The 16,645-nt window shown below is 38.4% G+C and overlaps 2 protein-coding genes across 5 annotated transcripts in view; both read left to right on the forward strand.

Annotated features, from left to right (window-relative positions):
• LOC309506314 (uncharacterized protein) overlaps positions 1–16,645 on the forward strand; it is a 101,609-nt gene that overhangs the window by 16,785 nt on the left and 68,179 nt on the right. The window contains exons 1-4 of one of the 4 annotated variants that reach the window (XM_082180136.1): positions 713–831; positions 5,813–6,006; positions 6,654–10,886; positions 13,372–13,486. The exons of 1 other annotated variant lie outside the window; for it this stretch is intronic. In XM_082180136.1, the coding sequence (XP_082036262.1) occupies positions 5,922–6,006; positions 6,654–7,666 (1,098 nt within the window). In that variant the 5' untranslated portion in view covers positions 713–831; positions 5,813–5,921 and the 3' untranslated portion in view covers positions 7,667–10,886; positions 13,372–13,486. Of the gene's footprint in view, positions 1–712; positions 832–5,812; positions 6,007–6,653; positions 10,887–13,371; positions 13,487–16,645 lie in introns of those variants that run through there. 2 more of the 4 variants (XM_082180128.1, XM_082180132.1) reach the window with 2 other exon arrangements.
• Positions 13,465–16,518, forward strand: LOC309506369 (uncharacterized protein). The gene is made up of 2 exons (XM_082180258.1): positions 13,465–13,602; positions 15,266–16,518. Exons 1-2 carry the CDS (start codon positions 13,536–13,538, stop codon positions 16,099–16,101), a joined length of 903 nt encoding a protein of 300 aa, XP_082036384.1. The 5' UTR covers positions 13,465–13,535; the 3' UTR covers positions 16,102–16,518.

Genomic DNA, 16,645 nt, shown 5'->3' on the forward strand with positions numbered 1-16,645 from the left:
AATTCGTCCAATTTTCTAATACTATTATTGGATGACAACAATACATTTGGAAAACAAAATACAGCCATTTCAGCTTTTTTCTTTTAAACAAAAAAACAAGCTGCACCCTTTTAAAATTTCGTCTTTCATTCCGAAATAGAATAATGAATGAACGAAAAAGTACACGGACCCCATATCAACTAAAATCACATTTGCTCCTGTTTGTTTTTGGTCATGGGACTGCACAAAACAACTGTCTTTCAGGCTTTTAGTTCAAAAGAGTGAACATTTGGAAGAATATTAATACATTTGTATGTTTTTTATGTCACATTTCTTTATCGAGATTCATCCTTTCTATACTGTCTCACTAAACTTGTTACCTGTTACACTGGGGCAGAAAAGCCATTAAAAATAACAAATGCCCCCAAAATTCAAGATATTGGGGTAACAAATATTTAATTTTCCTGTGTTTTTATATTTATAAGAGGAACAACTCAAGCATCATACAACCAAGCAACATAAAACCAAGAGTGCTGTTTCCCAAATATCAGCTTGATTGAAAATGTGACATTACGCAACTGCTCCGTAAACCAAGTTATTAATGGGTAAATTTTCATTTTAAACAAATAAAGATGTCAACAAAAAAAGACGGAAGCCTTTGAATACAATGGTATAACACGCGGCCCCTTTAAGAAACATGACATGAACTGACGCGCCTGCGCAGAAGAGAGAAGCGAGAGAGACGAGCTGAAACTTTCACCAGTTGAGGCTGTAAGTGACGCTGTTAACGATCGTAAATGAAGGGCTAATGTGGAACATTTTCTCCGGATGCCATATATTTCCAGTCTGCAGGTGAGGAATGTTCCAAGATTACAGAGTTCAACATTAACCGGCTCCAGAGTACAAGCCCTCATATCGTGAATAAGGTTTAATTGTCTGCACTGGATCACACGAGCGAGTTCATACAGGAGAGAAGCCGCACTAATGTGGAGAGAGTTTTAGACTTTCAAGCTCTGTAGTGAATCATATAAAGAAGTGTTGTCCAAGTGTCACAGTTAGCAAAGCATATCCATCCATCCATTCATTCAGTTAGTTTGTTTTCAGGTACCTGAATTGTGTGACAAATTTGTACATTTGTATTGTCAAAGTAATGGCACCTTTTCTGTTCTGGATAAATTGAGAATCATGCTGTTTTGTTTAAAATATAAACCACGATTTTGATATACAATTAAACCAAATAACATGTCATTTGGCTCTGACAGAAAGCCAGTTGTTGCAATGCAGTCATTTTATTTATAGACTAAATCTTTAAATTCGTTTTGAATGAATGACTCACTCACTTGTTCCATTCCTGGATGTATAAGCTTTTTGAACGAATTTCATGAATTAACTATTTTTTAAGGATTGATGAGAATTGGGTAGGCCTATGACAAGAAAAAAGAAAACTTGAACTGAAAATTATATGGTTGAAAACTGTTTTTGCCTGACCCAAATGAGCCTTTCACTGTCCAATGGTCATGCCTTAACTGCAATTTCTAGTATTGCATTAGTACTGCATCCTTCTCATGGGCATTTAATAATTTAATCTCATTATTAAAGTTTAATCTCTTTTTGGGCTTAATTTATCTGTAAAAGAAAAAGTACCTAATAATAATGTATACCTGAATATAAGGCATTTTCATTTCCAGCCTTCATGAACAATTTTATATCACTTATAAATGATAAAATACAAAGCGACGTACACCAATTCGTGTAGCGCCAAAGCAGGGCCGTCTACACAAAACTCGCTCCCATTGTATCAGGAAACCAAGGTTACGTTAGTAACTGAGATTTTCCTTTTTGAAATGTTCACCTGTATTGTGTCTTGCTATAGACCTTATGCGCCAGAGAAACAAGTGCGCAGCCCTCTTTAGAATATTGTCTTTGAACTTACGGTTTTGCGGTAGCTCTGTATATGTCTATGGCATCGCTGTCGAAGATTAATTAGCTGGTGAAGTGGATTTACTTATTGTAGAGTTAACGGAAGTTAGCATGAGCATTGTAACATTTAAATCAGATGTCTTAACAAATGTCAGTAGACAGGGAAGTTCTACTTCACGGTAGATCATTCACGGAAGATCGCTGTAAAACCTGAAGACAAAAGACAACTAGCGCAGCGCTGAAAAGAGGTGGGGCTACAAAAGGTCTATACGCTATGGGGAACCGCTCCAATCACACCGAGCTATGTTTAAGCAGAACAACATGTTCTAGGGCCCTAGCCTAAGGTGCTTGGATAAGACCCTTGAAGACAATAAATGGCAACCAGAAAGGGGGCTCAGACTGTGGTCGGAGCCTACAGAGAGGTTATAGTGGGTTAAGCTCACTCGGAGGTCAACTCCAGCTAGACAGAGAGGATTCAACTTGCTAATTGTAAAATCTGGCAAAGGTGAATGGCGAGGACCAGCCGGTCGCCGCACTAATGTCGCCAATACATACACCACTGGACCATGCCCAGGAAGAGGCCATGCCTCTGGTGGATTGTGCTCTGATGCCGATGAGGCATTGAAGGCCTATCGCTTCGTAAGCCAATGCGATGGCGGCCACTATCCAGTGGGATAATCTCTGCTTCGTGACTGGAAGCCCTTTGGTGTGGCCACCGTAGCATATGAAGAGCTGCTTTGACTGCCTAAACTGGGTAGGATGCTCTATATTTACTATACTCTTAGGGACCAGACAGGGCAGAGTAAGTGTAATTGATGCTCTTCTTTCGAAGCGGGAATAGGCGACAGCAAAATAACTTGTGCTCTTAGCAGAGTAGAGAGCACTTTGGGCGCGTAGCCATGCCTTGAGGACAACCTTGTAAAATCGCCCACTCGCCTGACCGATGCTAACAGGAGTGCGGTCTTAAGCGAAAGCAGCTCGAAGGGGGGGCCCCTTGAGGGCTCTAAGGACTGTCGATAGGTCCCAAGAGGGTATGGTAAAAGGACGAGGCGGGTTGAGCCTCCTTGCCCTTTTCAAGAAGTGAACAACCAGGTTCCTTCTACCCAGCGACTGACCAGCCACAGGAGCTTGGTATGCTGCTATGTCCGCCACATAGACTTGGAGCGTGGAGGGGGTGAGACCCGCATCCATGAGCGCCTGTAGAAAGGAAAGCACCAGTGGTACTTCACATGAAATATAGTCTTGGTTCCAATCTGAGAAAACAGACCATTTAAAGGCGTAGAGGCATCTCATGGACGGGGCTCTAGCTTCAGAGATAGTATTCAGGACCCTCTCTGGGAGGTCTTTTAGTTCCCATTGAGGGGACATAAGTGGAGGGCCCACAGCTCGGGTTGGGGATGCCAGATTGTCCTGTTCGCCTGGGAAAGGAAGTCTTTCCTCAGGGGAATTGGCCATGGGGCTGCTGCTAGCAACTGAATCAACTCGGGAAACCAAGGTTGGGTCCGCCAGAGAGGGGCCATAAGAAGGATGATGCGTCTATCCTCCCTGATCCACTTCATGACCTGAGGGAGTAGCGCGACCACGGGAAAGGCGTAAAGGGGAAGGCTCTTTTCTTTGTAAAGAACATTGCGCAGTGAGAGTTGTAGGGCTGTGCAATTAATTGAATTTAGATTTTTACTCCCAACGATCACCAAAATAGTACAATCGAGTAAAAACGATTATTTTGCCATGTTCTGTTTAGAAAGAACGCTTTAATTTTGTCTTGTGTTCTGAATGACGCGCGCACGCGCACATCCGCCCCTCCCGAAGCCGTAAACTCTCTCAGCTTGAATGTTTAAACTGATAAGACTTAAAAAGAAGTGAAAATGAAAAACCTTAGTTACGATGCAATGCTGGCCCGATTGTGCAAGTGACAATTCCGTCATGTCCCGACTCCTAAACGCGAGAGTGTAGTTTCGATGCTTGCCTTGTCCAACCCATTTTGAGAGAAAGAGAGAGAGAAGACGCAGCACCGCTGAACACTCACGCGGTTTGTGAAATTGCATCTTGGAGAAAGTTTTAAAATTATTGATTTGATTTTATAATCTGTGTGGATTAATTTAGGCTACTCATACAATCTACATGCTAAAGTGAATCAATGTTTGTGGGGGAATTTCCCGCATTATAAGTGGTAGACCTGCGGGAATTATTAAAATACTCATTGAAGTAGGCTATTATCTGTTATATTATTTATTTTAATAGTTCAAAAAGTACAATCAATGTTCAAATTTCGATTTTTTAAGAATTGTTGAAAGGTGTCTTTGGTAACACTTTACAATAAGGTTAATTAATTAGCATTAGTTAACTACCTTAGTTAACATTAACTAATAATGAACAATACTTCTACAGCATTTATTAATCTTAGTTAATATTAATTTCACCATTTACTAATACGTTATTAAAATGAAAGGTTGTATTTGTTAACATTAGTTAATGCACTGTGAACTAACATGAACAAACAATGAACAGCTGTATTTTTATTAACTAACATTAAAAAAGATTAATAAATACTGTAACAAATGTATTTCTCATTGTTAGTTCATGTTAGTTAATACATTAACTAATGTTAACTAATTAACCGTATTGTAAAGTGTTACCGTGTCTTTTTAATAAATGCAACACGTTCCCAAAGTCATGTGAAATAATCGTGTAACATAATCGTGATTTCAATACTGACCAAAATAATCGTGATTATGATTTTTTTATGATAATCGAGCAGCCCTAGAGAGTTGTCTTCGGAGGCGAAGAGGTCGACCTCTCTGTAGTAGCATCTGTAGTAACCACCTTCCTCCTTGAGACCATCCCCATGTTTACTCGAGTCAGGTCACAGCTGGGGTCCTTCCAATGGGCCAGGGCTCAGATGCAGCCATGGTTCACCTTGACACGAAGGCGTATTGCCAGACGTGAGCTGGGACCAGGGGTTTCAGCCAGTACTGCATGGGGCGCATGTGCAGCAAGCCCAGCGGAAGTACTGATGTTTCCGAGTGGGGAAGAGACTCCTACTCTGAACGATATTGCGAGACGCTGGATAGTTTGAGCGCACTCGGGTGATAGCCACGCCTGCATTTGGGCTGAGTCGAGAACCATTCACCAGGAAAGAGATTCTCTGGCTGGGAGACAGTGAGCTCTTGGTTCTATGTTGATTGAGTCCTAGTTGATTGAGTCCATTTTAGACGGCTGAGGAGCATAGATCTTTGAGAAATCAACTCTGCCTCTGACTGGGCCAGAATGAGCCAGTCGTTGAGGTAATTCAGGATGTGTATCCCCTTCTGTCTCGGGGGAAAGTGATGCATCCTTGCACTTCATAAAAGTGTGGGGTGCCAGGGAAAGTCTGAATGGTATGATCGTATACTGGCAGACCACCCCTTCAAACGCGAATCTCAAAAACGATCTATTAGGGGTGGCTATTTGGATATAAGTATGCATCTTTCAGATCCACTGAGAAAAAACAATCCCCTGGGCATTTGCGAGAGGATTTGTTTCAAGGTTAGCATCTTAAACGGCCGCCATAGCATCATGAGGGTGCGATTTGGATGTCCAGGATCCAGGATGGGCCTGAGGCCGCCATCCTTTTTGGAAACGAGGAAGTAGCGATTGTATAAACCTGATTTGCTGTGTGAAGGAGGAACTGTCTCTACAGCTCCTTTCTCCAGCAAACTCACTAATTTCGGTGCGGAGGACATGAGCTATGTTGCTCCTTACTGAAGTGTCGATTATGCCCCCGAACCAGGGCGGCCTGCGAGCGAATTTAACTCATTCAGAACCCATTTTGACACACCGGGGAAGGTGTGCTGGGGCGGGGAAAGGCACCATATGCGTTTTCTGTTAAAGTAATCCAGTATAAATTATTTTTTTAATCTTTTGATTTTTCCAGATCTGGTCCTGCAGTGAAGTCCCTCCCACAACAATTCACCAATAAATACTGGGGATATTCACATCATCCTACAAGAGTGTAGCAGCTGAAATCCGTGTGACTGTTCAAGATGGAGTTTATTAAAGAGGAGATTGAAGACATGAGTGATCCAGAACCATGCAGAATAAAACATGAAGATACTGAGGAACAAATAGGTTGGTGTTAATTCTTGATTCTTCACTGTTGACTGCTTTGTTAGCTGTGAAATAAGTAGTATATGGATGATAAATGATGTAGAAATTCATCTAAATCATCATAACCTTGGATATAGCAGTTGTCAAAAACATTTGAATCATTCAAATGAATGAAAATGATATAACAACCCAGCAAGCAATAATCATAATTTCACCGTCTAGGTTAACTATAGCCCCGATATAGTCCGGCTATGAGTAACCCACTTCTAGCCAAAATAACCTTGAATTTGGTTACACATCATTTTTGCCAAAAATAACTTGCGAGATATATGATATTCCATAATGTAAACAAAGTCAACAGTGATAACAAGGTGTTTGGTTTTATTTCTTTGACATTTGACTAACTGATGACTAGTCTACTCTTGGGCTATGGTTAGACGTCTATTATATTTTCACTGACAGCCCAAATTTTGCTTTGTTTTAGCCTAGACATCAGGGCTGTATTTGGACAGCTGTATTCAGACGTCTTTTAATTGGAAAATTGCTTGCTGATGCTTTATACTCACACAGACAGAAACTTACTCTCTTGTTTTCTACTAAGTGTTCACTTGAATTTTCCTTGAATTTATCCTGCTTAAACTGATTATAATCCTTAATGTTTATTTTAGATCAGATGAAAATAATGGAGCAAAGAGAAGAACTGCATAAAGTAAAGAAACACTGTGACTTCAAAACTCAAGGAGCAAAAGTCAAAAAGCTGCGCTCCTGCTCTCAGTGTGGAAAGAGTTTGCAAAATGAACAAAACCTTAATGTGCACATGAGAATTCACACTGGAGAGAAACCGTATCCATGCACTCAGTGTGGAAAGAGTTTCACATCTTCATCCATACTCAAAATTCATCGGCGTATTCACTCTGGAGAAAAACCATTTAACTGTGATCAGTGTGGTAAAGAGTTTATTTCGTCATCAAATCTAATAACACATCTCAAAGTTCATTCAGACGAGATGCCTTATGTGTGTTCTCTCTGTGGAAAGAGTTTTTCTCGACTGGACAATTATAAAACGCACCAGAAAACACATAATGAAGTGAGAGATCATGTGTGCTTTGAGTGTGGGAAGAGCTTTATTACAACTAGTGAACTGAAACATCATCAACGAGTTCATACTGGAGAGAAGCCGTATCACTGTGATAAGTGTGATAAGAGTTTCAAATGTCCAAAATCTTTCAAGTATCATCTGCACATTCACTCTGGCGAAAGGCCATTTAACTGTGATCAGTGTGGTAAAGATTTTATTTCACCATCATATCTCAAAAAACACCTAACCGTTCATTCAGGAGTTAAGCCTCACTTGTGTTCTCTCTGTGGAAAGAGTTTTTCCCGGCTGGACAGTTTTAAAGTGCACCAGAAAACACATGATGGAGTGAGAGATCATGTGTGTTGTGACTGTGGGAAGAGCTTTATTACAGATGGCCATCTGAAACAGCATCAAAGAATTCATACTGGAGAGAAACCTTACAAGTGCTCATATTGTGACAAGAGTTTCACTCAGTCTGGGAGCCTGAAATCACATGAGCGACTTCATACTGGAGAAAAACCTTACAAGTGTTCAGTTTGTGACAAGAGTTTCACCCAGTCTGGAAACCTGAAATTACATGAGCGAGCTCATACTGGAGAGTAGCTGTACTCAGTGTAAGAATTCCTCTTTTTAGGATTCCTCTTTTCAATACTCTCCTCACACCATTCCAGTGACAATGGCGTTGATTAATGTGAGATCTCTGGCAAATAAGACCTTTATTTTGAATGATCGCTTTCTTTCTAATAAAATGGATTTTTTATTTGTCACTGAGACTTGGCTTAATGCTGGCGAAATCACTCCTCTCTCTGAACTTTCTTCTCCTGTTGTAGTTTTTTCAGTACCCCTAGGTCTGTTGGCCGGGGATTGGTCTTGCAGTCATTTTTAAAGACAAGTTTAAGTGTAGACCTTTACCTTCTGTGTCTTATTCTACCTTTAAATAGGTTCATTACATTTGTAAATTAACTCTTTTAAATCTGTGTTTTATACAGGAGATCTCTGAATTTTTATCTGCAATTGTCCCCTCTTTTGACAATATTTAAATTTTGGGGGATTTCAACGTGTGCTGCCCTTCAAAGCCCCTGGTGAAAGAATTTTAAAATGTATTAGTCATTTGACTTTTTACCATGTGTTTCTGGACCAACTCATGAGTGTGGTCATACTCTTCACCTTGTGTTATATTTGGGGTTCTCTGTTGGTAGTGTGAAGATTGCTGATACTGTTTTTTCTGATCATAAGACTGTTCTTTTTAACTCTAACTTTCCTTGTGGTGCTCTGGGTAATAATGTTCCTTCTGTTACATCTCATGTAACTCACTCCTTCCTTGCACAGCTAGTACATTTTCATAGGTTTTTGAGGTCTCTCCTTTAATTACATTGATCGAGTCACCCTCCTCTCCCTGTATGGGTTTAGAAGTGTTGGTCAATCAGTTTAACTCTTCTTGTTTAGATATTTTAGACATTGTGGCTCCTTTTGAAGTCATGAAAAAAAGGTAAAATCGCAGCCCTGGTTTAACAGTATTGTGCTCTTAGGCAGGAGTGTAGGAGGGCTGAACGTAAATGGCTAAAAGATAAATTACAGGTCTCTTATTAGATTTTAAAGAATCGTTTGAGCAAGTATCAAAGAGCTGTTAAATTAGCTAGATCAAATTATTTTTCTGACATCATCTCAGAAACGGTCATGAATCATGATTATAGAGTACTTTTTTATGCTTTGCTCCACCCTACTCCTTCACTCACTCCTTCTGTTGACATGTGAAGAGTTTTTAAGCTTTTTCATTGGTAAGACTGCTGGAATTAGATCTCAGATTTCATTCTCTGAAGCAGCTTAAAGATATAATTCCTCATATGAAGCCCACCAGGTCTCCTGGTCATGTGATTCCTTCTTTTCTGTTTAAGGAGGTACTTGATTCCATTGGTCCAAGTATTTTGTCTATTATGAATGTTAGTTTGTCATCTGTTGTTTTTCCAGCAACTTTTAAGCATGCTGTTATTAAGCCCCTTCTAAAAATAAAAATAAATGGCTCAGACCCCTTTGACATGAGTAGTGTCCGCGGCCATTTTGAAATTGCCTTTTATATCTTAAGATACTGGAAAAAATTGTGTACGCACAGCTTAATGATTTAAAAAAAATAAATAAGGAATACAATTTTAGATAGATTCCAGTCAGGCTATAGAGTCTGCTCCTCTGAGGGTCTCTAATGACGTCTTACGAGGCGTTGATTCTAGAAGCTGTGTTGTTTTACTTTTGATACTGTTGATCATAATATGTTCATTGATCGTCTTAGGGATCAGGTTGGTATTCGAAAGATTTCTATTTGAAAGATTTTGCAGTCAGTTTAGGGGATTATTCTTCTACTGTTGACCCTCTTGTGTGTGAGGTTCCTCAGGGTTCTATCTTGGGACCAATTTTATTTGCCTTTTTATATGCTCCCTCTATGTTATATTTGTGAGAAATTTGGGGTTCACTATCATCTCTATACACTAAGAAATCTTGGTGTAATTTTTGACTCAGAGCTTAAATTGGACCGGCAAATCAATGCTGTTGTTTAGAATAGTTTTTTTCATCTTAGATCAATAACTAAATTGAAGTCTGTCCTCTCATTTGAAGATATGGAGAAGGTTGTTCATGCCTTTGTGTCATCCTGTTTGGATTACTGTGTTGTATCTAGGTGTCAGGCCTCTCTCTCGTTTGTAGCTTGTTCAGAACTCAGCTGCCAGACTTATAACGGGTACTAAGAAGAGAGAGCATATTACTCCTGTGTTAATCAAACTGCATTGGTTTCCCATATAATACAGAATTCATTACAAAGTGTTGTTGTCTGTTTGTAAGGCTTTGCATGGCTTAGCACCAGAGTATGTTACTGGTCTATCAATCCGGTAAAGAAACCGGTTTCTTTCGGTTTTTAGGAAAGAAATGTATTTGAACTTTTTCTGTACAGCACTTTGGTTCCACTTGTGGTGTTGAAAAGTGGTCTATAAATAAATAAAGTAGAGATGAGTTGAGAAGAGTTTTGAACATTTTACCAGGCCTTCACACTCCTATGAAAATATGTTGCAAGTGATCAACATTCGTTTTCATGTCAAATGCTTTCAGGTAAATTCTGCAAGATAAAATATGGAGATTATCTAGGGTTTTTTTTGGTGAAATGCTGGGAAAACTTGAAAGACTTCAGAGTTAAAGCTTCAACAACTCTTATAGTGTAAATATGTTTTTTGCAAAAATCTGCCTGAATGGATTGTGTAGTAGGTCTATATTGAATTAGATATATGTACATGAAATACATGATATATACATGAAGTATTTTACTTATTTACCAAGTTTACTATATTGTGTTTTGATAGTACATGCAATTGTGAGAAATAAATAGAAACAACATATTGTCTAGACAAAAACATTTTAACTGTGATTGTTTAAACTGAAAACAAGTCTACGATGTGTTTGTGGAAATAGTTGTTCACTATAAATGTGTGTGTGTGTGTGTGTGTGTGTGTGTGTATCATTCTGCATCATAACAAGTTAATAAGGAAAAAAGGAAAAACGAAATAAAAACAATACATTTATCATACAGCACTATTGTGGAAATATTTAAGGTGTTGCATTCTAGGGCTCAGCTTGATTTAAACTTGCTGCGAAAGGGTTTATATACACTTACATTTTGCGGCCCCTTTAAGAAACATGACACTCTGCGCACTGAGGATGCGCAGAGGAGAGAGGCGAGCTGAAACTTTCACCAGTTGAGGCTGAAAGTCACGTTATTAACGTTAGTGAATGAAGGACAAATGTGGAATATTTTCTCCGGATGCCGTATATTTCCAGTCTGCAGGTGAGAGATGTTACTGTACTGTAGAGTTTAAGACATTCAAGCTCTGTAGTGAATCATATGAAGAAGCGTTGTTCAAGTGTCACAGTGAATAAGTAGCCTATATCCAATTATTTACATTTGTATTGTCAAAGTAATGGCACCGTTTTTGTAAAGCTGCAAGATTCTGGATAAATTGAGAATCATGATGTTTAGTTTAAAATAGAGATTCAGAATAGGCAACTAAACAAAATAACTTGTCATTTACTTGATGTTCTGACAAAATGGCAATTGTTGGAATGAAGTCTTTTTATTTAGACTAAATATTTTATTAATTTGAATTATTTTTCTAAATCGATTTGAATGAACTCACTTGTTCCAGTACTGGACGCATCAGCGAATCTCTTGAATGAATTCTTTTTTTTAACGATTGATGAGAATAATAGAAAACAACAACAAAAAACAAAACATGTAACTTACAATTACCAAATTAACAGTCTAACAAAATAACTGAATCATACTAACTGAGCTGCTGAAAAGCATAATGAGGTGAAAACAGGGACTATTGAATGAGATAAAGTTATCTCCTTCAATAGTCCCTGTTTTCACCTCATTATGGTGATGTTTGAGATCTTCTGTAAATTGGCACATCAAGCACGTCATTAGTGTCAGACAAACTACAGGATCATCACTTTATGTGATAATCATCTATCAATGTTTTACCCTTCAGGTTAAAGTACATGACTAAAAATACTATTAAAGGCTACAGAAACCACACCTGCAAACTCTCTTTCTGACACTGAAATCGGCCATTCACGTGATTAGTGCAGATCTGAGGAGTTTTTATTTGAATGTATGTCTGAAGGGAAATGACTGTCTTCATAAAAGTTTTGATGGCATCTTTTTTTATTTTTCCTCAGTAATGTCTAATAAAGTAGTGTTTATAAGCGCAGCTCTGCTTGTGTTCAGGAGTTCTGCTGTATTTCTGCTTTTCCACAAGCGCCACCTTCTGTCAGAGAGATAATTTGCATTTTCTTTCAGCCTGTTTGCCGTTTTTTGATATAACACATTTATAACCATTTATTGGGCTTAAATGTGAGGTTTATAATTTTATAAGTTTTTGTTTTGTCAAAACTGGTATTATTTGAGTTGTTCATATTGTATTTTCTATCATCATTTTACAGTTTAGGATGTTTTCATAGGCTGTGGTGTTGTTTCAAAACAACTTTGCTACCTAAACAAAATGTTCTGTTACAATATAAAAATTTTCTGAAATGATTTTTGATTTTGTTGAAGGTGTTCAAAATTTACAGAATTTATATAATGAGCGAGTACATCATGAATCCATCTTACAAACAGTGTTTTTCTCTTATCCTGAATCACTACAGTACGCCTATAATAAGTGTTTATATTCGGACTACTTTAGACGAAGCGGGACACAACCGCTGCGCAGTAGCTCAGTTCCTGCATGACTCGTCATAGACATAAACCGAGAGAAGTAGATCCGGCTACAATGTTTTTCGCATGCAGTTTTGTTTATTAACAGCTAGAGTGCCAAACGTTACATAGTGTACATTTTAAGTGTATTTCTGTTGTCTTGTTAACCTGTGTCCTGTTTCATCCTTATACTATCCTAGGTTACATAAAAATTAGCAACCTAGTGCTATCATACACCCGGTGCAATGCAGCGCCAGGCGCAACGCAAATATTCTTTGCTAGTTTCAGCCTGACACAGTTATCATTTTCCCATCCTGCTCCACGTTGTTTTAATAGCAAATGCATTTGCGCTCATCTGTTTGCCAGTGGGCCGCTGGTCTGAAAACGAGGTGTGTTCAGGAGCATTGTTGGTGCATTGCTATTTTGAGGAAACTGAAGGAGACTTGAAGTCAATGGCGCAGTATATATATATTTTTTTAAAGAGCGCAGTAATGTGTGCCTATAGGCGGGTCCACAACCTGCGTACACTCAACTTATTACACACACAGGGACAGCAGACAAACTAGCCAAATATAAAAAATAAAAGGATTACAATGCAAAAGATGAATTGTGTGTACATAAAGATACGGTGGATTCCGGCTTGTCCCGTAGATGGTCCGCTTGAGCTTTAACCTCGCACTTAAGCAGATCAGTTTGCTTTCTGGAGAAGCGTTCAGTCTTTCTCAATCTTTTTGCAAATTCTGTAAATAGCGAATCCGCCATGGTGTGAGCGCAACTGGCTTTTAAAGGGAATGGGAGATGAGACTCTGATTGGTTTATTGCACATTACGCCCAAAACGCCATTACTCATTAAGAGAATAGAAACAACCATTTTAGACCCGCTGACCGTTTTTCCCATCGTTAAATTATTCTAGACTTGCGCTTTAGACCATGCGCTTAGATCGTTAAAATAGGGCCCTATAATATATAACCATCAAATGCTCTATATTTGAACTAAATTAAAGGCACCATATTTGTTTTGCTGTTAAAGTAATCCAGTATAAATTCAGTAACGTATCTTTGATTTTTCCAGGTCTGGTCCTGTGGGCGTCAGTATCACACAGTGATCACAGTTCACACCTGCAGTGAAGCCCCTCCCACAACAATTCACCAATAAATACTGGGAATATTCCCATCATCCTACAAGAGAAGGACAAACTCCAGGAGTAGCAGCTGAAATCTGTGTGACTGTTAAAGATGGAGTTTATTAAAGAGGAGATTGAAGACATGAAGATAAAACATGAAGATACTGAGGAACAAACAGGTTGGTGTCCATTCTTGATTCTTTATTGTTAACTGTTGAAAAACATTAAGGTAACAAAGCTTCAGTTCAATAGACTGGTTCAAGATGTTTCAGATAAATCAGATAAATGATACAGAAAATGCATCTAAATAGTCATAATCTTGTATAGCTGTTGTCAAACACATTTTAAACAGATTACAGTTTTTTGTTAGGTGTACATTTTCAAAACTCTTAGTGCTAATATCACAACAGATCATAAAAAGTGCACTTTTTTCAAACATTTCATCATGTTTTCAATTGTGTCAGTACAATACTCAAAATCACAAAGTATCCTTTTCACAACACAAAATAAGTGTTTCATCTACATAAATGTTTCATTCACAGTCACTGCCTTTCATAAAGCTCTTACTATCAAACTTTTGATTTGCATCTCTTCTTGTTCAGTTTAAAACATTTGTCTATGATTTAATCCAAATGATCTTAATGGTTAATCAGTGAATCATTTGGTACACCTATAGATTTCTATAGATATTGATTCAATACACAGTTTCTATAGAACTTGTTTGCCATTTCTGATATGGATAACCAAATGTAATGAATTATTTTTGCATAAGTGATTTATAGATAATAACCACCATGATGTTCAAAGGACACGTGTGTGTGTGTGTGTGTGTGTGTGTGTGTGTGTGTGTGTGTGTGTGTGTGTGTGTGTGTGTCTGTGTGTGTGTGTGTGTGTGTGTGTCTGTGTGTGTGTGTGAGGGAGAGAGAAAGATACAGAGAAATTTGCCATTTGTGCAAATACTGTAAAGCAGAATAGAGTATAAGGGAGATAAAACAGTCAATGATTGTAAAACATCAGATTGATCAGAGATGCATCAGTAGAAGGGAGACAGACGGCATCAAATACAGTATTTTACATTACAGTATGTATGCCATGTGTGATACTGTAAACATGGTAGAGACATGGTTGTTACATTACTGTAACTCACCCGTCACCTGTAAAGGTCCAGTACAGTATATTCAGTCAAATAGTCAAAATCATTTACTGTATTCATTGCCAGCAAACTCTGTTCTAGCACAGAACCTCATGGCTGTGCTTCATCACAGCTTTTGATAACACACTGGATAGATACTATTACAAACATTATGGATTCAATTACATAAGTTAGGTTATGCACATGTATTTTCTAATCTGGCATAGCCTGTATTACTGTAATTAATTCAGCAACAACTGTGATTTGAAACATGTATCTTGCATTGTTTGCTGTTGAATGAGCTGATTGTTAAAAGTACTAAACTGAAAGAAGATCATACTGTTGTGTTTCTGTGATTAAACCAAATGTTCTCATTACATATTACAATAATCTTGTGTTTGAAACAATGATTATGTGGACTGAAAACATGTGCAACTGACTGAAAGCATTACATCAGGTTTTGAAAGAATGACTAGCTGTGTTACAAGTGTGATCAGTTTGGATTTTTGTACTAAGAGTTTTGAAAATGTACACCTTACTTGTGAAAATAGTGCCAAAGCGAATAAAAAAAAAACTGTAACAAGAAAGTGGCAGAACAAACCTTTGGCACATCAAAGATCTGATACTTGATACTCTGTTGCTTTCTTCTGTTAAATTCTTCTTCTGAGTTCACTTGAACTTATTTTAACCACATAATATTTTTATTTTAGACTGGATGGAAGTGAATAAGCAAAATCATGAACTGAATGAAGCAGAGGAGGAACAGCAGAGCATCAAAACAAAAGCCAAAAAGCTGCACTCCTGCACTCAGTGTGGAAAGAGTTACAGTCACAAAAGTCACCTCATCAGACACATGAGAATTCACACTGGAGAGAAACCGTATACATGCCCTCAGTGTGGAAAGAGTTTTACTTGTCGATCAGGTCTCGGTGTTCATCTGCGTATTCACTCTGGAGAAAAACCATTTAACTGTGATCAGTGTGGTAAAGATTTTATTTCATCATCAAATTTAAAAAAACACCTGAAAGTTCATTCAGATGAGAAGCCTTATGTGTGTTCTCTCTGTGGAAAGAGTTTTTCACGGCTGTTCTGTTTTAAACAGCACAAGAAAACGCATGATGAAGTGAGAGATCATGTGTGTTCGGAGTGTGGGAAGAGCTTTATTACAACTGCTGAACTGAAACAGCACCAAAGAATTCATACTGGAGAAAAACCTTACAAGTGCTCATATTGTGAGAAGAGTTTCACTCAGTCTGGAAACCTGAAAGAACATGAGCGAGTTCATACTGGAGAGAAGCCGTACAACTGTACTCAGTGTGAGAAGAGTTTTACTACATCTAATCATCTGAATGTGCATCAAAGAATTCACACTGGAGAAAAACCTTACAAGTGCTCATATTGTGAGAAGAGTTTCACTCAGTCTGGATCTCTGAAATTACATGAGCGAATTCATACTGGCGAGAAGCCGTACAACTGTACTCAGTGTGAGAAGAGTTTTAAACATTTATCAACCCTTCTCAATCATATAAAAAAAAATTGTAAGTGAATAACAATCGTTATCATGTCAAACACCTCAAGTAAATTGTGAGATAAAAAAGTTTGTCCTAAAAGCACAATATCCTCTAGATCAGGGGTGTTCAAACTCAGTCCTGGAGGGTTTGGTTTTAGCAGATTTGTGAACAGATTTTAAGAGAAAATTCTTAACTAAGAACTTTTACTGCCATTTAGGAATTCTTATGGCGCTTTTCCATTACCAGCTCAACTGAACTCAACTCGACTCGCCTCGCCTCGTCTCGCTTTTCGCTCCGTTTTCCATTGCAGATAGTACCTCCACAATAGTACCTGGTCGTCATAGCGCCGCCGCAGGAAACTGCCGTGACGTAATCTTCTACGCGACACACACCCGCTACCCACACACACAGGACAATGGAGGAAATCGAGTGTATGCTGTTTTGGGATGTTTTTGTTTTTGCTGTTTTTTATAGGAGGATCTTTGTTGACATCTTTGTACGCATGCGCGAGTGGTTGTGTGGCAACAAAACAAACAGTATTGCGGGCAGTAAAGACGCGACGAGCATTTTCAAGAGAGT

Source organism: Leuciscus leuciscus, assembly GCF_965113295.1.
Source record: "Leuciscus leuciscus genome assembly, chromosome: 9".
Classification (NCBI taxonomy): Eukaryota; Metazoa; Chordata; class Actinopteri; order Cypriniformes; family Leuciscidae; genus Leuciscus; species Leuciscus leuciscus.

Bases quoted from the DNA above. Each gene is read 5' to 3' on its own strand.
- LOC309506369 (XM_082180258.1), top strand. From the start codon at position 13,536: ATGGAGTTTATTAAAGAGGAGATTGAAGACATGAAGATAAAACATGAA. The intron at 13,603-15,265 runs GTTGGTGTCCAT...TTTTTATTTTAG, and splicing joins AGATACTGAGGAACAAACAG to ACTGGATGGAAGTGAATAAG.